A 21,428-nucleotide genomic window follows, 5' to 3' on the forward strand; every position below is an offset into this window, starting at 1 on the left:
TCCCCAATTCCGGATAGTATGCTGTCATACATCCAACATCAGATGAATGCCGGGACTTAGATCACTTTTAAATCATGAATAAATGCTACTGCAGCATGTCACTATGATTGTTTACATAGGTGCTGACTGCAAGAGAGCTGCGAGAGACTCTGTGAGCCTGTTTCACGTTTCTGTCCACCCAAATCTGTCATCTGAAATGCCTCCATCTCCACACCTGCTGCCTCCCCCCAACTTCCAATTTCATGCCAAATACCTCTTGCCCCTACCCATCTTTATTTATTTATTTATTTATTTATTCAATTATTCAAATTATTACAAGAAACATCTTGTTTAGGAAGTGTCATACATATGCATAAATCTTTCTCAGAAAAACTTAATCACGAAAAATAAAATAATTTCGCTCTTCATAAGAAATTGACACTCAAGTCCATAAATCAGGAATCCAAAATGTAGGAAAAATACTGGAAACAAACAACAGTAAAAGAAAATATAACTGGATATCGCACTACATTAAGTGGGGTTGCCTAATTCATTTATCATTTGTCCAATTTTGCTGAGGCTATAAGTGCAGAGACATGAGCAGGTTCCACAAATACATATTTTTTACCCCCAAGCCTTATTATGCACTTGCAAGGGTATCTTAAAAAAAAGGTGCCCCCCAAGTGCAATACTTCAGGCTTTAGGAGTAAGAATTGTTTCCTCCGCCGTCTAGTCTCCTTAGAGACATCTGGAAACAGGAGAATTTTAAACCCTAGAAAAGGCTTTTCTTTATTACGGAAAAACATGCGGAATATCCAATTCTTATCTGGCAATAATGCGACAGTCGCCACCAAGGTGGCGGCTGAGGCAAGTTCAGAGTCAGTAGTTTCAAGCAAAAGAGAAATGTCTATTGGTTTTTCAGGTATCCGATTCAGGTCTTTCCCAGGAATATAATAGACCAAGGTAAAGGGTGGAAGATTCTGTTCAGGAATATCCAAGATCTCACGCAAATAGCGTTTTAACATTTCCTGAGGAGTTACATTTTGTACTCTGGGAAAGTTGACAAATCTTAAATTATGACTTTTAGTATAGTTATCAAACACTTCAGTCTTCATCCTAAGACTGGTCAAATCTTTTATCATCGTAGATTGAATTACTTCAAAATTCAAATTTTCCAAATTTGTCTTCCAGATCTTTAAACTCCTCTTCTTTTTTTTGAAAATCAGTCTCCAAAGATTTTAATCTTGGTAACGTCTCATTATTTTGCTTAAGAAAAATTTGACCCAGGTTAGACACCAAATCCCATAAGGTATCTAATGTCACTTCTTTTGGTTTTTCCACTAACGCTTTAGGAATTTCAAACCTTGTGGAAGTCAGCTCAGGAGTCTGACTCTGTTCCTCAGCTCCTCACCCCTCACTCCGCGGCGTCTCATTGGGCAAAATGCCCTCCGTTCCCTTCTCCGTTGTTAACTGTGCTTCCAATCGACGCTCTACAGGGCCCTCTATACCTTCCGGGGTAGACCCTGTCGATTCAAGGAGGAAAGAACTCGCGCCAATCGGCTGGGGAGGTGGTGAACGCGTAGCGGGGCTTAGTGTGACATCGAGGCCAAGGGAAGCCGAAGTCTCCAGTTCAACGGCGTTTCCAGCTGGCGACATCCCGCTTGGCGAGGCAAGACCCGGTGGTCTAAAGAATCGGTCAATAGTACCAGGCAATGGAGGGGGTAGCGGGGAAGCTCTAGCCGCTACTCTCCCTCGACGTTTAGGCATTATTTCGAAGGTAAGATCCCGACCTGCAGCGTCTTAATGAAGTGCGGCCATCTTGGATCCCCCCCTTGCCCCTACCCATCTATCACCTCCCACTTACCCTCTGGGGTGCAGCGGGTCCCCTTCTGTAATCCTGCCTGGTTCTCAGCACATTCATCATTCTGCCCCTTCTATCACATGAGGTGAGGTTTCCCATGTGGTACAAGAACTGCTTCTTTGGGGCCAGTACAAACCTTCTTCTGCCAGAAATTGTAAAATGGCACGCATGACATTTACATATGACTTAAAAATGTCTAGGTGGGAGGGTTGTAAACATTGTTATTTGGAACATCCAAGTTTCTGAAATTGCTGACAGCTCTAAACTTGTAGGGCTGCAAAATGTCATTCAGGCTCATTTTCAAAAGAGAAAAATGTCCAAAAAGTGGCATAAGTCTGCATTTGGAAGTTTTTCTCACAAAAATGTCCAAATCAGCATTTTCAAAACCTATTTTTAGACATTTTTCTCTGAAGTTCGTCAGAAGTGCGTTTAAATCTCAAGGAGGCGTGTTCAAGGCAGGACTTGGGCGTTCCTAAGACTTAGACGTTTTTAAGCCATAATGGAAGAAAACAAAAATGTCCATGACTAAAACTTAAAACGTTTTGAGCTAGACCTGTTTTTATAATGAATAAGGCACAAAAAAGGTGCCCTAAATAACCAAATGATCACTGGAGGGAATCAGGAATGACCTCCCCTTATTCCCCCAGTGGTCACTAACCCCCTCCCATCCCCCAAAAATGTGATGAAAAACATTACTTGCCAGCCTCTGTGCCACCCTCAGATGTTATACTCAGGTCCATCAGAATAGCATGCAGGTCCCTGGAATAGTCTAGTGGTGGGTGCAGTGCACTGCAGACAGGTGGACCCAGGCTCCTACCTCCCCCTACCTGTTATATTTGTGGAGGAAACTGTGAGCCCTTCAAAACTCACCAGAAACCCGTTGTACCCACATTTAGGTGCCCCCTTCACCTGTAAGGGCTAAGGTAGTGGTGTACAGTTGTGGGTAGTGGGTTTGGGGGGGGGGGGCTTAGCAGACAAGGGAGCAATGGTGAGATGTGTACCTGGGAGCATTTTACGAAGTCCACTGCAGTGCCCCTTAGGGTGCCTTATTGCTTTCCTAGGATGTCACTTTTCCATTATTCTACCTGACGCCAAGCTTTCTATTTTTTTTTATAACATTGCAACTGAAGCTTTTACCTCCTCAGTGCATGTAAATGGTTTCATCCCTGTGTGGAATCTCTGATGGTGTGTGAGGCTTTCTTTCCAACCAAAGCTTTTACGACACTCAGAACATGTAAATGGTTTTACTCTATTGTGGATTTTCTTGTGTATTGTGAGGTCTGCCTTTTTTCTAAAGGGCATGTATATTGTTTCACTGCAACATGGATTTTCTGGTGGACTGGTCTAGCAACGAACCATAGAATCCATTCAGAAGTTAAAACAGTTGCACATAGAAAGAGTGGTAAAAGCGTCCTTGAGGACAGCCTCACAGTCCACCAAAGAATCCATGTTGCAGGAGTAGTAGGGGATTTTGCCTTCTGGCCTCCTGGATCAATCCAGTCCCAGGCCCTGGGCCTAAGATAACAAATGTGTGCTGGGTTTACACTAGGCTGCTGTCTAGAAGAATGAGTTGTAAATCTGTAATAACCCTCGGGTTACATAAGTTAAGCAGACATTTGTTTTTTTTTTTCTTTAAGATATTTGGAGAAGAAAAGGCTACTTTTTCCAAGATTCTTCTTCATCTCTGATCCCGCTCTTCTTGAAATTCTTGGACAAGCAAGTGATTCACACACTATACAGGTATAAGTTTTAATTGTTACAATTTAGCAAACACAGATACAAAACTAGACAGTTAAAGTAAAAGCAGTAAGAAAAGACATTTCTTCTGTGTTTTTGAATATAATGAAGTTAGCTGTGCTTGTAGCAATTTATTTTTTTCCAAGTAAGCTAATTTTGAAATGAAACTCAGGAATTAAATTGATTACTAGTTCATCTTTGCAGGGCCAGAACTAGGGAGGGTCAATAAAGGTTTCGTCTCAGGAACTATATATCTATAGGCACTGGGGTGTATCTGCTGAAAATACATGCCCAATTTACACATATACTTGTGTGCCTACTCTGTAGTTGTAGGTAATAATATTGGGCACCTATATGTCTAGCCATATGCTCCAGGTTATACCTGATTTTGGCATGTCCAGTCCAAATGTATATGCTAGACATACAGGTTCCCAATATCTGCACCTAAAATGTATAGAATAGACCAGTTCATGGCGCCCTTAGTGTCCAAATAACTTTTCATGGTGCCCCTCCACTTGCCACACATTTCTTTCCCCTCCCAACCACACAGTTCCATTCAGGCTCTCAGGTCTCCCCTCCCTCTGCCAGACATTTCTTTTAGGTCACCTCCCCCAACCAACTTCCTCCCAGCCGCACATTTCTATGGTACACCATAAAACTCATACAGCATCTCTCCCCCCTCCCCCTATGCCCAACATTTCTCCTTCTCTCACTCCTCTCCCCTCTCCATGCAGGATCTTTCCCTCCCCCTCCACCCCTATGTCTAACATTTATCCCTCTCCATCCAAAATCTCCACCTCCACCTCTATGTCTAAGAATTCTACCCCTCACTCCCCCCCCCCCCCCAAGCTCAAGGAAAGCGTTCTGCTTCAGTGGATCCACATCAGCAATTCACACATGCTGCCTGCCTACACTGTGGGCAGGAAGCGGCAGGCAGCGTGTGGGAATCGCTACCGCTGTTGTACTGCAGTTACCTGAAAACACATTCCATCAGGGGAAGAAGGGCAGGGATTCTATTCCAGATACTTCCTTGTGCAAAATAAGACAAGGGGAAGCGTCCCATCCTAGACCTAAGTGCCCTGAACAAATTTCTAGTCTGAGAAAAGTTCAGGTTGGTTTCCCTGGGCACTCTTCTCCCAGTGATTCAGAAAAACGATTGGCTATTCTCTCTGGACGTAAAGGATGCATATACTCATATCCCGATACTTCCTGCCCACCAGAAGTATCTTCAATTTTGGATGGGAACATCACTTTCAGTACTGCGTGTTGCCTTTTAGCCTCGTGTCATCTCCCAGGGTCTTTACCAAATGTCTAGCGGTAATCGCAGCATCGCTACGCAGACTGGGAGTCCATGTGTTCCTGTATCTCGATGAATGGCTGGTGAAGAGCACCTCAGAGGACAGTGCTTAGGGTTCTTTTTAAACCAGTGGCTTAGCCAGACCTGACATTTTGGCTGGGCCCAGAGCTAATATGGGTGGCCATATCAAACTTGATCAGATATGTTTATTATAATGGCAAATATGTCAACGAACATAACAGTGTAATTACAGCAATGGCATATACTTTGCTTATAACAAATGTAAATGCCTGATTAAGCAAAACAGGAAGAAAACCTTTGAAGTCTTTTCCCCTTCCTTTGGCTCTACTGCTTTCTCTCTAATCTGATGCTGACAAAATAAAATTGCCACAGTTTGGCACATATCCTTCAACTTTGCTTTATAAGAAAAGTGTTTCAAAGGACAGAACGAATCACAGATGAAGAGCAAACCAAAAACCTTTACTGAAAATGATCCAACATGACCACGTTCCACCTGAAGGCTATGTCATGGACATTTGTAAAAAAAAAAAAAAAAAAGTTTAAAATAAAAGTAAGAACAAAGCCATCTCTTACTTATCAAATGTAGAAAGTACAGGTGTGGTTACATGCACTCAAGAAGTGTAACCATTTAAAAAAAACAGTGCAGTGTGCTTTAATACAGAAACAGTAAGTGCATAATATGGAATGCATATTGTGTTGTGGGACAAAACGTATTTTTTACATATGTGTTTGTTGTAGTGAGACAAAGAAAAAAAATCAAATACAGTTTAAATAAGGAGCAGATGTCTAATAGGGATTGACAAAAGGTATATCCTCCATAGTCAGCTAGGGTTTCTCAAAGGCTAAGAGCCTCTCACTGCCATGCTGAGTTTGCCCAAAAAGTTAGGTGGGAATGGGAGATCAGCTGAGCAAGCCTCGGCGCAACAAAGGTAGAAATGAATTAGTAAAAGGCTGCTGTTTTGGCTTTGTTCTGTGCGCTTTAATTCAACTGCGCTTAAAACTGGGTGGGCGTGCCTGAGCCGAGATTGGATGGGCCTGGGCCCACCCAGTCCCGCCCGTATCTACGCCCCTGTTTTAACCTACCCGTCCTATCTCCACCCTGTTCAACAGTTGGAGTTCATAGGAGCTCTGCTCAATAGGCAGACGGTTAGAGCCTGTCTTCTGGAGATGCGAGCGGACAATCTTGTTTCCTTAGCATCCAAGTTACATGCCTCTCGGCAGGTCACAGCTCAGCAAATGTTGAGATTGATGGGCCACATGGCTTCCACAGTGTATGTTGCACCAATGGCACGTCTTCACATGAGATCAGCTCAATGTACCCTGGCTTCTCAGTGGTATAAAGCCACTGGGAGTCTAAAGGATGTCATACTGGTGTCCCCAGAGCTTGTACGCTCTTCAGTGGTGCACCATTCGATCCAATTTGACTCTGGGACTGCCATTCCAAATTCCTGAGCCACAAAAAGTGCTGACGATGGATGCATCTCTCCTGAGCTAGAGAGCTCATGTACATGGGCTTCACACTCAAGGTGCTTGGTCCGCCCTGGAAACGAACCTTCAGGTCAACCTCCTGGAGCTTCGAGCGATCTGGAATGCTCTAAAGGCTTTCAGAGATCAGCTGTCTTACCAAATTATTCTAATTCAAACAGACAATCAGGTTGCAATGTATTATTCATTTATTTATTTGTTGCATTTGTATCCCGCATTTCCCATCTTATGGTAGGTTCAATGTGGCTTACATGGAACAAAATGAATGGTTACAAGATAATAAACAGGTTAACGAAGAGATTCAAGATGGCCGCGCTCTGTTAGGACGCTTTGAATCGCACTCCTTTTGAAAATGCCTAAGCGCCGAGGGAAGATAGCGGCCAGACCCTCCCCGCTTACTCCCTCATTACCGGGTCCAATAGACCGATTTGTGCGACCATTGGGGATTAACCAAAATGGCGGAACGCTTCCGGTAGGGAACGCTGGCAATTGGGAGATATCAGCTTCCTCCGGTTTGGATACCACCTTGAGCCCTGCCGCGCGCTCTCCACCTCCTCAGCCGATAGGCGCAAGCTCCTTCCTGCTGGAACCGACAGGGTCGCCCCAAGTGGGAATCAAGGACTCAGAAGAACGCCGGTTGGAGAGTTTGTTTACTACAATGGAAGGAACAGAGGGCAGCATGCCCGAGGAGTCGCCGCGATCTGAGAGGAGAGGAGCTGAGGAACAGGGTGAGAAGAGTGGACAGTTATCTGCAAGGTACGAGCTTCCTAAAGAGTTGATAGTTAAACCTAAGGAAGTAACGTTGGATGTATTGTGGGACTTAATGTCTACACTGGGACAAATATTTTTCAAACAGAATAATGACATTGCATTGAGAGTAAATTCCTTGGAAGTTGAATTGCAAAAAAGAGAAGAAGAGGATAAGGCTTTGGATGAAAAAATGGATAAAATCGATCAAAGAATTGTGAAAATAGAAACTTTACAGCCAATGATGGCAAAGGATTTAACGAATCTAAGACAAAGAATGGAAATATTTGATAACTATACTAAAAATCATAATCTGAGATTTGTTAATTTCCCTAAAGTTCTTAATGTAGCCCCTCTTGAGATGTTAAAACGTTACCTACATACTGTTTTGAATATACCAGTTCAGAATTTACCACCATTCTCTCAAGTTTATTATATTCCAGGGAAAGACTTGAATCCGCTTGAACAACCTTTAGAGGTTTCTCTTTTGCTTGAATCCTCTGACTCTGAATTGGCAACAGCCGCCACTCTCGTGGCGACTGTTGCATTATTGCCTGACAAAGATTGGATCTTCCGTCTGTTTTTCCGGAATAAAGAAAAACCTTTTTTAGGTTTTAATATATTGCTTTTTCCTGATGTCTCTAAAGAGACAAGAAGACGGAGGAAACAATTTTTGCTCCTTAGGCCTGAAGTTTTGCACTTGGGGGGTACCTTTTTTTAAGATACCCCTGCAAGTGCATAATTAGGCTTGAGGGGAAGAAATATGTATTTACAGATCCTGTCCATCTCTCTGCACTTGTAACCTCAGCGAAACAGGAAAAGGGCTAAAGAAGAGATATTAACCCTACTTAACAGAGAATGCTTAATCCTGTATGTTTTCCTTTATTTTATTTTATTTTTTTCTCCTATTTCCGAATTCTTGAATCTCAATTTATGGACTTGAGCGTCATGCTTCCTGATAATTTTTCTTTTTATTATTATATGTAATTTCTTATTTACTGGATGCTTTCTAAAACAAGATTGTTTCTTGTATGATATGTTAAATGAATAAATAATTAAAATAAAATAAACAGGTTAACAATTCAAATAGCAAACCAAACCATTTGATGATGACTACTGCCCAGGTGGGCACCCCCTCAGACATTAGACACACGTTCCCAGTGGTGTGCTGGTAAACTTTTAACAACAGGCTCTCTCCCCGGTCCACCTCGGTGCCCCCCCCCCCCCCCACGTCCACCTCGGCGCCCCCCCCCCGTCCACCTCTGCGCCCCCCCCCTGCTCCCCCCCTGTCCACCTCTGCGCCCCCTCCCAAAAAAATTGCAGAGCTGGCTATACCTGGGGGGGGGGGGGGGGGGCAGCGGCCAACACATTACTCTCTCCAGGAAAAAAAAATTTAATGATCCCAGGTTCCAATCTAATTCATGTTTAATATGGGATAAAATGCCATAAATAAGTAAATAAACATAAACTTTTAACGTTCAGCACCTGATTCTCAAAGTGGACATATTCCAAACACTATAATGAAAATAAAATTATTTTTTTTCTACCTTTGTTGTCTGGTGACTTTGTTTCTCTGATCATGCTGGTCCAGTATCTGATTCTGCTGCTCTCTATCTGTTCCCTTGACTCCGTTTCTAGGGCTTCCTTTCCATTTATTTCTTTTCTTTCCTCCTTTCTTCTTCATTTCTGGTCCTCCGCATACTTGACTGTACAGTGGATCCAGCTTCTGCCTATTTTCTCCATCCATGTGCAGTTTCTCTCCTCACTTCCTTTTCCCTCATCTAATCTCCTTCCTCTATCTTCCCTCCATGTCCAGCATTTCTTCTCTCTCCCTTCCCTCCCCTCCATCCATGTCCAGAATTTCTCTTGCTCTCCCCGCCATCCATGTCCTGAAAATCTCCTCTCTCCCCTGCCCCTCTCTATCCATCCATACCCAGCAATTCTCTTCTCTCCCCTGCCCCCTCTGCCCAGCAATTCTCTCCTCTGCCCATCCATGCCCAGCAATTCTCTCCCCTGCTTCCCTCTGCCCATCCATGGCCAGCAAATCTCTCCCCTGCCTCCCTCTGCCCATCCATGGCCAGCAATTCTCTCCCCTGCCTCCCTCTGCCCATCCATGCCCAGCAGTTCTCTCCCCTGCCCCCCTCTGCCCATCCATGCCCAGCAATTCTCTCCCCTGCCCATCCGTGCCCAGCAATTCTCTCCCCTGCCTCCCTCTGCCCATCCATGCCCAGCAATTCTCTCCCCTGCCCATCCATGGCCAGCAAATCTCTCCCCTGCCTCCCTCTGCCCATCCATGCCCAGCAGTTCTCTCCCCTGCCCCCCTCTGCCCATCCATGCCCAGCAATTCTCTCCCCTGCCCATCCGTGCCCAGCAATTCTCTCCCCTGCCCCCCTCTGCCCATCCATGGCCAGCAATTCTCTCCCCTGCCTCCCTCTGCCCATCCATGCCCAGCAGTTCTCTCCCCTGCCCCCCTCTGCCTATCCATGCCCAGCAGTTTTCTCCCCTGCCCCCCTCTGCCCATCCATGCCCAGCAATTCTCTCCCCTGCCCCCCTCTGCCCATCCATGCCCAGCAAGTCTCTTCCCTGCCCCCCTCTACCCACCCATGCCCAGCAGGTCTCTCCCCTGCCCCCCTCTACCCATCCAGCGATTCTCCTCCCTCCCCTGCCGCTCTGAAGCATGTCCAAAGATGTCCTTCGCTCCCACCCTCCCCTCCTGCTCCCCTCCGTCTTTTTTTAATTACCTCCATCGAAGCGCCGCCATTTAAAGCCCTGCTGCGTGCTGGCTGGCCGTCTCCAGGCTTCCCCTGCTTGATTCGGATGATGTTCGTGCCTTAGTCCCGCCTTCGCGAAAAAAAGGAAATGACGTCAGAATGAAGGCGGGACTAAGGCACGAACATCATCCGAATCAAGCAGGGGAAGCCTGGAGACGGCCAGCCAGCACGCAGCAGGGCTTTAAATGGCAGCGCTTCGATGGAGGTAATGAAAAAAAGACGAAGGGGGGCGAAGGACATGGTTGTACATGCTTCGGAGCGGCAGGGGAGGTAAGCATGGCCAGTGATGGCGCCCTCCTGCCATGCTTACCTCCCGCAATGGAGCCGGCTCGCCCCCAACAACAACCGGCTCGCAAGAGCTGTCAAAATTTAACAAGCGGCTCTTGCGAGCCGGTGCGAGCCGACTCCAGCACAGCACTGCACGTTCCCCATTTTTGAAGACATCCATGATCTCTCTACTTCTATCTGATTCTGCAGATGGAACTTTCCAATCCGCATCCAACAGGTTCTCCCAGGAGCACCTCCTCTTCCTTTCCCAATTTTTGGATATCTGTAACCAGATCTTTATCTAGTTGATCTGATTGTTTTGGATGTCTGTAGACAGACAGAGGTTCTATCTTCTCTTTTCAAGGTGATCCATATCACATCTTCCTTTCCCCAGACTCCCCGAATTTCAGTCACTGTAATATAATTTCTCATGTTCATTGCTACTCCTCCACTTTTTTGACCATCTCTATCCTTCCTAAATAGATTGTAGCCTGGTATGTTTGCTTCATATTTATGTGAATCACTGAACCATATCTCCATGACAGCAACAATATCTAAATCTGCCTCTAACATCAGGGCTTGCAGATCATGAACTTTGTTGCTTAGACTACAAGCTTTGGTGGTCATTGCTTTCCAGCTACATTTTGTTGGCAGTCTCATCTTCTGTTTAGTTTTTTGTTTAGCCTCAATTCCTACTGTGTTGTTAAGAAGTGATTTACTAACATTGTTGTTTATATTACTTACTTTACTACTGTCTCATCTTGTCTTTTGCTGGGGGTGACCACTGGAAGTGACCTACTTCCAGGATGGGTTACAACCCCAAATATGGTGTGTGACTCTATAGCTTGGAAAGCCCTGAGCTGAGGAATCTTCACAACCCTCCCACTTTCTCAAGGAATTAAATTCTTTTTTTTTAAATATTTTTTTATTGATTTTTAACCATCATACAAAACATTGACCATTAACAATAAACAAGATATTTAAGATACAGTTCTCATCAGCTGTCAACATTTGGAATCAACATCTTTTAACCCCCCCCACCCTAAGTTAAACCCAATACAACTTATCCATCCCTCCCCTCCCCCAGATCGCACAGATGTAAAGTCTTAATTTAAATCTTTTCTTACAGTGTCATATGATTGCCAAATTTTCTGATAAATGTGTAGCTGGCCCTTCCTCACCGCCGTGAGTTTTGCCATCAGGTGCAGATAATCTACTCTATCGAGCACCTCTTTAATGGAGGGGGTTTCTACTTTTTTCCAGGCCTTCGCCCATGCCATTTTTGCTGCTACCCAAAATTGGATTGCTAACCTGTGCTCATGCATCCGGCATCTCGGGGGCCTTGAATGTAATAGGCAGACATCTATTTGACAAGGATATTCCACTTGTACCACTTTTTTCACTAAGTCGGTTATCTGAATCCAGTACGCCTGCGCTTTTGGGCATTCCCACCAAATATGCAGGAAAGTTCCTCGCCCTCCACATTTTCTCCAGCAATCCGAAGGGGACTGTGGATAAATCTTATGGAGTCTTTCAGGCGTATAGTACCACCAGTATAGTATCTTATAGCCACTTTCTACCGTGGCTTGGGTGATGGAGGGTTTAAGCAAATATCTGAAACTCGACGTCCACCACTCCGGGGCAAATCTATTCTGGAGGGCCTCCTCCCATCTTTCAGTATAGAAATCTTGTGGCGACGAGAGGAGAAGTAGAGCCCTATATAGCCTAGAAAAAGGAATTAAATTCTTAAAGTTAGTTATGGACTAAAGAGGTCTCACACAACAGTGGTAGGTGGGAACAAGTGCACATGCACTGTGAGTGTCCCAAATGCTTCTAGAAAAGTTACTGATGTACCATTCCTGTGTCAAGCTCCATTAGTAACATCACTCACATGTGAGGATTCAAGTCTTGATGTCCTCAGAGAATATCTGCTACAGGTAAGTAACTTTCAGGTGAATTTTCGAAAGAGAAGGACGCCCATCTTCCGACACAAATCCGGAGATGGGCGTCCTTCTCTTAGAGTCGCCCAAATCGGCATAATCGAAAGCCGATTTTGGGCGACCTCAACTGCTTTCTGTCACGGGGACAACCAAAATTCATGGGGGCATGTCGGCATCGTACCGAAGGCGGGACTGGGGCGTGATTTAGAGATGGGTGTCCTCGGCCAATAATGGAAAAAAGAAGGGTGTCCCTGATGAGCATTTGGCCGATTTTACTTGGTCCATTTTTTTCACGACCAAGCCTCGAAATGGTGCCCAAACTGACCGGAGGGAATTGGGGATGACATCCCCTTACTCCCCCAGTGGTCACCAATCCCCTCCCACCCAAAAACTATTTTTTAAACATTTTTTTACAGCCTGTATGCCAGCCTCAAATGTCATACCCAGCTCCATCACAGCAGTATGCAGGTCCCTGGAGCAGTTTTTAGTGGGTGCAGTGCACTTCAGGCAGGTGGACACAGGCCCATCCCCCCTACCTGTTACACTTGTGGTGGTAAATGTTGAGCCCTCCAAACCCCCCAAAACCCACTGTACCCACATGTAGGTGACCCCCTTCACCCCTTAGGGCTATGATAGTGGTGTACAGTTGTGGGGAGTGGGTTTTGGTGGGGGTTTGGAGGGCTCAGCACCGAAGGTAAGGGAGCTATGCAGCTGGGAGCAATTTGTGAAGTCCACTGCAGTGCCCCCTAGGGTGCCCGGTTGGTGTCTTGGCATGTGAGGGGGACCAGTGCACTACGAATGGTGGCTCCTCCCATGACCAAATAGCTTGGATTTGGTCATTTTTTAGATGGACGTCCTTGGTTTCCATTATCACCGAAAACCGTGGACGACCATCTCAAAACCGACCTAAGGACGACCATCTCTAAGGTCGACCTAAATGATTTGGACATCCCCGACCGTATTATTGAAACGAAAGATGGACGCCCATCTTGTTTCGATAATACAGGTTTCCCCGCCCCTTTACGGGGCCGTCCTGTGAGAATGCCCTCTTGACAACTTGTGTGCCCTGTTCGATTATGCCCCTCTTTGTTTTGCATGTTTTATTTTGTTTGATTTCTATTGATAACCATCTATATGTGAAATTATTTTAATCATTCACATATATAATTGGTGATTAAATGATGATGCTTGCTTTTAGAGAATTACCCCTACATTATATAACTATAATCTGCTTTCTTTTTTAACAGCCTCATCTACCAGGATTATTTGACAATTTGAATGAAGTGGAATTTCATGTGAAAGATTATGACCGCATGTTGTCAGTTGTATCACGAGAGGGAGAAAAGATTGAAGTAAGTGTTCACAGAGTATAGAGGTAGATCAAGGCGAAATGCTACTTTTCTGTTGGTATCTTTTATCAAAGGCAGACTTCTCCTGTTAGCCTGTGGGCCAGAACCCAGCCCACCAAGAGCTTCTGTCCAGCTCGCAGAAGTGCACCCGAATAGTATTTGTTGTTGTGCTTCAGAATTCTCCGAGGACAAGCAGGCTGCTTGTTCTCACATGTGGGTCGACGTCCGCATCGGCCCAGGAATTGGACAGCATTTTGCAAGCAAAATATAAAAAAAAGCTTTGCCAGAGTCTTCTGGCGCACGTGCAGCGCACACTGCGGGTGTGGGACTGATTTCCCGCCCATCAATTCAACGCATTCCCTTTTCTCTGTGTTGAGGTGTGGTGGTTTTTCTCTGCGCTTCTCTCAGGCCCTTTGTGTACTTTGTTTTGACCCTTTCAAGTTTCCTTTATTTTTCGTCGCTGCCGGTTTTTAGGCCGCATGGTTGGGTTATTCCCTTATTTTTGTGCCCTTTTTTCTTTTATCAGGCACAATCGCGTCTTTTGATTTTGCCGAAGCCGTTTTTCCTTCCATGTCATCGAAGACATCCAGCGGCTTCAAACGTTGTACTCGGTGCAACCGGACCATCTCAGGTACCGATACCCACACCTGGTGTATCCAGTGCCTTGGGCCTGACCATAGCCCAGCCGCTTGCAGTCTGTGTCTTCAGATGAAGAAACGGACCCAAGAGTCTCGAGAAGCCCAGTGAGAAAAACTATTTGCGGCTTGGTCGGTTCCTTCGATGCCGACATTGGTACCCAGGTCGGCGGTGTCAACATCGAGGGAAGCATCGACGTCGGGAGCGGAGATAATGGCTGCTGAAAGACCAATTCGCACTGGGAGCAGTGAGGCATCGAGTGGGTCTCCACCTGCCTTGAGGCCTCCTGTTATGCAGGCCCCCCGAGACCAACCTTCGTTGGACCCAGACCCAAGGAGGCGTGACGATTCCGCGTCCTCATTGGTACCGAGGAGTCTCGATGATGGGCGTTGAGCGAAGGCGAAGAAGCACCGTCGTCGTTCAACTTCGACACACAGTGCCGGGAGTTCTGGGGCGTCGAGGGAATCGGTACCCGAGAAGCGTCAGCGTCGAGAGGATCTCTCCCATTCAGGAGGTGCCGATGCGTCAGTCTTCTGGCAGCCCGGTACCTGCTCCCGAGCCTCCACAGATTCTGCCACCGGCTCCTTTACTGACCCCGCAACCTTGTCTGACGGTGGCTCTCGATGAGCGCATCAGGGCCCTGCTTCCAGAGCTTCTGGAAGGATTACTGCGCCAGTCTACTTCGGTGTCAGGGGTGCTTGCGCCTTCCGTACCGTCTGCTGCAGCAGCATCTGGCCCTTCGCCTGTGGTGAGGTCCCCGACCTTGGTGCCGCCTGCCATGCAGGTCAACTCCCCTTCAGCGTCGGTGGAGGAAGCTTCACCGGAGTCCAGGCGGGTGCCGACTTCTTGGCACCATCATCGAGGACATCGCTCCTTGGCGTCGAGACAGGCTCAGTTTCGGACTGCTCTGAGGGATGTCTTGTCCGATACTGAAGATGAGCGTGAGGAGGAGGATCCCAGGTAATTTTCTTCTGACGAGTCCTATGGGATTCCCTCTGAACCTTCCCCTCCACCAGAAAGGAGACTTTCTCCACCGGAGAGTATTTTTTACCTCCATTGTTCGGGATATGGCTGCGGCTATTCCCTTCCCTATGGAGGTTGAGGATGAACCCAAGGCTGAGATGCTCGAGGTCCTGGATTATCCTTCTCCGCCTAGAGAGGCTGCAACGGCTCCTTTGCATAATGTACTGAAGGAAGTCCTTAAGCGAAACAGGTCGTTCTCTCTGTCTAATCCCGTGATCCCGAAAAAAGCTGAATCCCAATATCGGATCCACGGTGAGCCTGGATTGATGAGGTTTCAGCTACCTCACAATTCCATGGTGGTGGACTCCACCCTCAAAAGAGCCAAGAGTACTAGGGACTATGCCTCGGTGCTCCCAGGCAGAGAAGCTAGAACCTTGGACTCTCTTGAGAGGAAGACGTATCAGGTCGCTGTGCTCGCTGCCAAGATCCAGACTTTCCAGCTCTTCACGAGCGTCCACTTGCGGAACTCAGTGAGGTGACTGTCCAGCTCGGTTGATGCACTCCCTCTGGAGCAGGCCAAGCCTTTTTGCCAGGTAGTCAGGCAGCAGAAGGCGTGTTGAAAATTCCTGGCCAGGGGGAGAAAATGTTAAAAACTTTGATGTAAATCAAGATCTTTTCTTGTTCCTTGTTGATATTAGCTGGTATTGTTCGTGTTCTAATGCTGTAAATCTTTTATTCAGTTTAATAAAGTGATCTCTTAAATAAAATGAAAAGTACATCCAGACATGTATGCCTGCTTTTTCTTCTTATACTCCTTCCCTTCCCTTTGAAAATGCCAAAGAATACATGATTTTGCAGTTCCCACCTCATCCTTGCCCCTGGAGCTCTGCTGCTCAGTGCTAGTAAAAATTATGCATATTGTGGAACAGTCATTCTTTTACTTATAGGGAAGGTAGGCAGTTTTTCTAAAGCCTTTTAAACTGGGTAAATGGTTATTTATAGATAAAAGGGTTATTTGAAAATTGTCCACCTTGTATGTGGGTAAAAGTATGGGCATTGTTCTACAGTGCACCTACTTCTACCCACATTAGTGTGGGAGCATTCCCATAGGTGAGGTTAGGACAGGTGAGACATCAACCTATGTACTTTTGCATTTTCAAAATGTTATTCATTGTTTTGACCTGAAAAGTACCTACAGAAAAAGCAGATGCAAACAAAAGACACATGTATTTTTCATTTCAGACCTGTTACAACCTGTGGACTTTATATCAGCCCATACATTTCTGAAAATTGCCTCCTACTGGGATACATGTTTTTTTGAAAATTACCCTCTAGAAGCTGATCTGCAGGGGACATAACCTTTTCAAAGAACATTATCATAAGCAGTTACAGTTCTTTCTGTGACATTGTTAAAAACCACTGATCAAATACAATTACTTTATTAAAATACAGAATGGAGGATTTGTTTACAATGCTCTGAAAACCAAGATCAGACCCACTGCTCTTCATGATTGCTTCCCCTGTAAATGCTGTGTGTGGAAACTGGTACAGCTGAAAGAACAGAAATGCTTTAAACATTTCTCTTCTGTCCCTGTGGTGGAGAATAAAGTAGTTAGAAGACAGTAGTGTTAAATTAATGGCTAGAATTTGTTTTGATATGTATAAAGGCCATGAATGGAAATAGAAACACTTTTTTTAAAGAAAGCCTCTTCTGTAATTCATTACATGCATTAGTCCCATTCTTTCAAAAAAAGTGCATACTTTCCACAAAGAGTGTGTATTATCAGGAAAGAACATAAAAACATAAGTTTTGCCATATTGGAACAGACCGAAGGTCCATCATGCCCAGTATCCTATTTCCAACAGTGGCCAATCCAGGTCACAAGAACCCGGCAAGATCCCAGAACAATAAAACAGCTTTTATTCTGCTTATCCTAGGAATAAGCAGTGGATTTTCCCATCCTAATAATGGCCTATGGACTTTTCTTTTAGGAAATTAGCCAAACCTTTTTTTAACCCAGCTAAGCTAATTGCTTTTACCACATTCTCTGGCATGCGATGAAGCTACAATGTAGTAAATTTAAAACGAATCAGAGAAAATATTTCTTCACTCGACGTGTAATTAAACTCTGGAATTTGTTGTCAGAGAATGTGGTAAAGGCGGTTAGCTTAGCGTAGTTTAAAAAAGGTTTGGCCAGCTTCCTAAAGGAAAAGTCCATAGACCATTATTAAATGGACTTGGGGAAAAACACTATTTTTGGGATAAGCAGTATAAAATGTTTTGTACATTTTTGGGATCTTGCCGGGTATTTGTGACCTGGATTGGCCACTGTTGGAAACAGGATGCTGGGCTTGATGGACCTTTGGTCTTTCCCAGTATGGCAATACTTATGTACTTATGGTTGTGAACATTTTATGGGAAAATGAAAAATGATATCCTTTTGGTTATGGATCTTTAAACATGCAACTGTAGAATTTTGACAGATTCACTTAACTGCAGCAATATAAATTAAAAATTATTTTCATGTTTGTTCAGCTGAATACTGCAGTGAATGCCAAAGGCCCTGTAGAGGTATGGCTGGGAGATTTATTAATTCAACAACAGGCTTCATTACACACTGTTATCAAATCAGCATTTTATCAGATTTCTGAGACAGGATTCCATTTACTGGAATTTCTTGTTAATTTTCCAGCACAGGTAAGAATATCCTTGTTTAGTTATAAACTGTAAAAAAGCAACCATTTTGAGGGTCATTTGAAACCCCGTTTTACAGGGGGCGTCTAGGTCAGAAATGGAACATCTAAATCAGGACATTCACAATTTCTAGCCTGGCCTGCAGAACCTATGTGTGCAGCAAGAGCAAGCATTCTTTAAAACTATGCATTTATAAAAAGAGCATCATCGATCAGTAGCTTTTATGTGCAAACACTGGCACTTAGGTGTCCTTTTACTAAGCTGTGGGAAAAAGGGCCCTATGGTAGTGGCGGGGGCCGTTTTTCCCGCATGCCAAGGCCCTTTTTACTGCAGTGGGTAAAATGCCCTAAAAAAATGGCCATGTGGTAAGATAACTCTTACCACATGGCCATGCGGTGGGGAGCCCTTACTGTCACCCACTGAGGTGGCGGTAAGGGCTCCCACGGAAACATGGCAATAACTGGGCCACATCTCTAGGTTAGCGTTGCACTATAAAAAAATATTTTTTCTGGCATGCCAGAAATGGTGCATGCTGGAACCTGAACTACCGCCAGCAGCTACGTTGGGCCGGCAGTAGTTCCAGAATAGCGTGCAGTAAGCCCGCATTTGCCCGCAGGGCCCCTTAGAAATTTAAGTACTGATTTTCTCTACTTATGCATATAATTACTGGTGACTATACTTATAAGGGTCATATAAAATTATGAAGTTAATATTCAGCTGGATGCGGTCACCATATATTGGCTGCCACAGGTGTTATGCTCGGATATTAAATGCCAGGCCATGTCCAGGAATGGGCATTGAATATCCGGGTTTGTGCAGCTGGCTATCCCATATCTGGTTATGTGTGTTATTCATCAGCTAACTTCCTAAGTGTAACTCTTTAAAGATATGTGATCTGATTTGTCCAGTTAACTTAAGCGATTAAGTGCTTAATATTTGCCCAGCACAAGTGATTTAATCAGTCAAGAGCCTCTGTTAGCCAGTTAAATCGCTTTGAATATTGACCCCTATATATACGCAAGGAGCCAGTTAAGGAACTCAGAGGACCTTCACCCCCTCAATCACTCTTTTCAAGCTCTGGCCAAAGCAGTTTTGCTGTCACTTCTGCATGTCTCAGAAGAGGGGCAAATGTTGACAGGGAAATTTTTAAAATTCTATGGGATTGATATTCAAAGCAATATAACCAGCCAGAAAGAGCTCATGTCTGGTTAAATCATCTGTACGGGGCTAAACGGATTTTCAACAGCACTTAATCAGTTACTGCTGCTGAAAATAACCAAACAGAAAACCAGCATTTGGGGGCTTAGTTAACAGCAAACATCTAATGAGTCAAACAACTAGAACTGTACAGAGATGGGCTTCCCTTCTGTATGGTGACAGTAAGCACTAATTGCACTGAGATGAACCCTTACAGAGTTGTTTTTTTAAACTAGACTCAGAAAAGGTGTAGAAGGTACTCGAGGAGTTTTTGTGTAAGACAAGAGCGAGGATCTAGGGCCTTGCCCACATACCAGATAGCAAACCTCTTCCACTTAAAAGTAAGCACTTCTTGGTAGAATCTTTCCTGGAAGTCAGCAGGATTCTGGAGACATCCTCTCAGGCAGTTGAAGGGATGCAAATTCTACTTTGTCAACATCCAAGCCGTGAGGGTCAGGGACTGGACATTGGGATACAGAAGAGACCCGTTGCTCTGCATGAAGAGGGTCAGAAAAGAGGCCAATTTCCACAGTTTGAGGGAACCAGATCTGCCTCAACCAGTAAGTCACAGTGAGAATCATGGTTCCTCAGTGTTGCTGAGTCACAAGTAGTCAATCACTAGAAACTTCAACTATAGGGATAGCATCCCTAATACACAGTGCTATCTATACACAGACAATGCAAATAAATACAAAGAATGCTTATGTTAAAAATACATAACAGCGCACCCTGCTACTATGGATATGGGGGCAGAACACCATAGTCCTCCCAACATTTTGTTTCTTTGGACCCAAACAGGATGGGGGCAGCCATCAGTAAACACACTATCCATTTGGCTAGCAGACTGCATCTCTTTCTTTTATACCCAGGCAGGATTGACTTGGAGGGTCGTTTATCATTTATCGTTTATTAGTGAAGGGAAATGGGACTTGATATACATTCAAAGCGGTTTACATATATTCATGTACTTATTTTTCTCCGAGGACAAGCAGGCTGCTTGTTCTCACTGATGGGTGACGTCCACGGCAGCCCCTCCAATCGGAAACTTCACTAGCAAAAGGCCGTCTTCCCGCTTGAACCGGCTCGTGTTTGTCAGTTTGTTTTCCTCGGCGTAAGTTTACTTTCGCTTTCGGGGTAGGCCTTTTTTGTGGCCTCGGTACGGGTTTTTTCTCTCTCCCTTATTTTGGTGCCCTTCTTCACCATCGCGAATTTTGATTTCGCCGGCGTGATTTTTCCGCCTATGTCATCGAAGTCTTCCAGAGGCTTCAAGAAGTGCACCCAGTGCGCCCGGGTAATCTCGCTCACTGATAGGCACGCTTCGTGTCTTCAGTGTCTGGGGGCTGGGCACCGCCCGCAGGCCTGCAATCTTTGTGCTCTTTTACAGAAGAGGACTCAGGTAGCGAGATTGGCCCAGTGGAACGTGTTGTTCTCGGGCTCTTCATCGACAACAGCACCAGGGGCATCGAGTGCATCGACGTCGACAGCGTCAAAGTCTTCGACCTCGGGATCGACTGCATCGGCGGAATCGAGGTTTCGACCCTCTGCATCGTCGGTACCGAGACATCGGAAGGCTGCATCGGCGTCGGTGGTACCGGGACCTCCGCTGTTGCTGATGTCGTCGGACGGTGGTGCTTCGACTGGAGTGCAGGTGAGGGCTGTCCATTCCCCTGCTGGTGGTGGTGAGCCTTCGGGTGGGTCTCCTCCCGCCCTGAGGGCTCCTGCGGTACAGCCCCCCCGAGACCGACCTTCTTCGGCCTCGACCCCGAGGAAGAGACGGTTGGATTCTACGTCCTCCTCATCGGTACCGGGAAGCTCCGGTGACATGCTTCGTTTGAAGAAATCAAAGAAGCATCGACACCGGTCTCCTTCCCGCGTCGGTACCGAGAGCTCTGGGTCGCCGAGGGAGTCGGCACCCAGTAGGCATCGGCACCGGGAGGACCGCTCACCCTCTGTTCAGAAGGTGTCGATGCGCTCCACCTTGGACAGCCCGAAACCGCCTCCACGCCCGGAACAGACTCTGACCTCGACACCTGCATCGGCTTCCATGTCTTTCTCCACAGCCGCTCTGCACGAGAGTCTCTGGGCCGTTCTCCCAGAGATCCTGGGAGAGCTGTTGCGCCCTTCCCCTCCGGTACCGGGGGTGCCTGCGCCACCGGTACCGTTGAGTGAGGCGCCGGCTGGCCCTTTGCCCGGGGTGAGGTCTCCGACATCGGTACCGCTTGCGGTACCGGCTGCGGCCGCCTCCCAGGAAGACTCCCCGACGACGTCGATGGAGGGAGCTTCGCCGGTGCGGGCGAGGGAGTCTACCTCTCGACGCTCCCACCGTGGACGTGTTTCCACTGAGTTGAGTCGGGCACGGGTTCAGACACAGGTTCATGAACTAGTGTCTGATACCGATGGTGAGGCCTCATGGGAGGAGGAGGAGGACATCAGATATTTCTCTGACGAGGAGTCTGATGGTCTTCCTTCTGATCCCACTCCCT

The 21,428-nt window shown here is 46.0% G+C and overlaps 1 protein-coding gene across 1 annotated transcript in view; it reads left to right on the forward strand.

Moving 5' to 3' along the window:
• Positions 1–21,428, forward strand: part of DNAH8 (dynein axonemal heavy chain 8) — a 1,267,128-nt gene that overhangs the window by 695,776 nt on the left and 549,924 nt on the right. The window contains 3 exon segments of the mRNA XM_030199255.1: positions 3,478–3,580; positions 13,353–13,457; positions 17,590–17,751. Coding sequence (XP_030055115.1) covers positions 3,478–3,580; positions 13,353–13,457; positions 17,590–17,751 — 370 coding nt within the window.

The sequence above is a fragment of the Microcaecilia unicolor genome, chromosome 3, assembly GCF_901765095.1.
Source record: "Microcaecilia unicolor chromosome 3, aMicUni1.1, whole genome shotgun sequence".
NCBI lineage: Eukaryota > Metazoa > Chordata > Amphibia > Gymnophiona > Siphonopidae > Microcaecilia > Microcaecilia unicolor.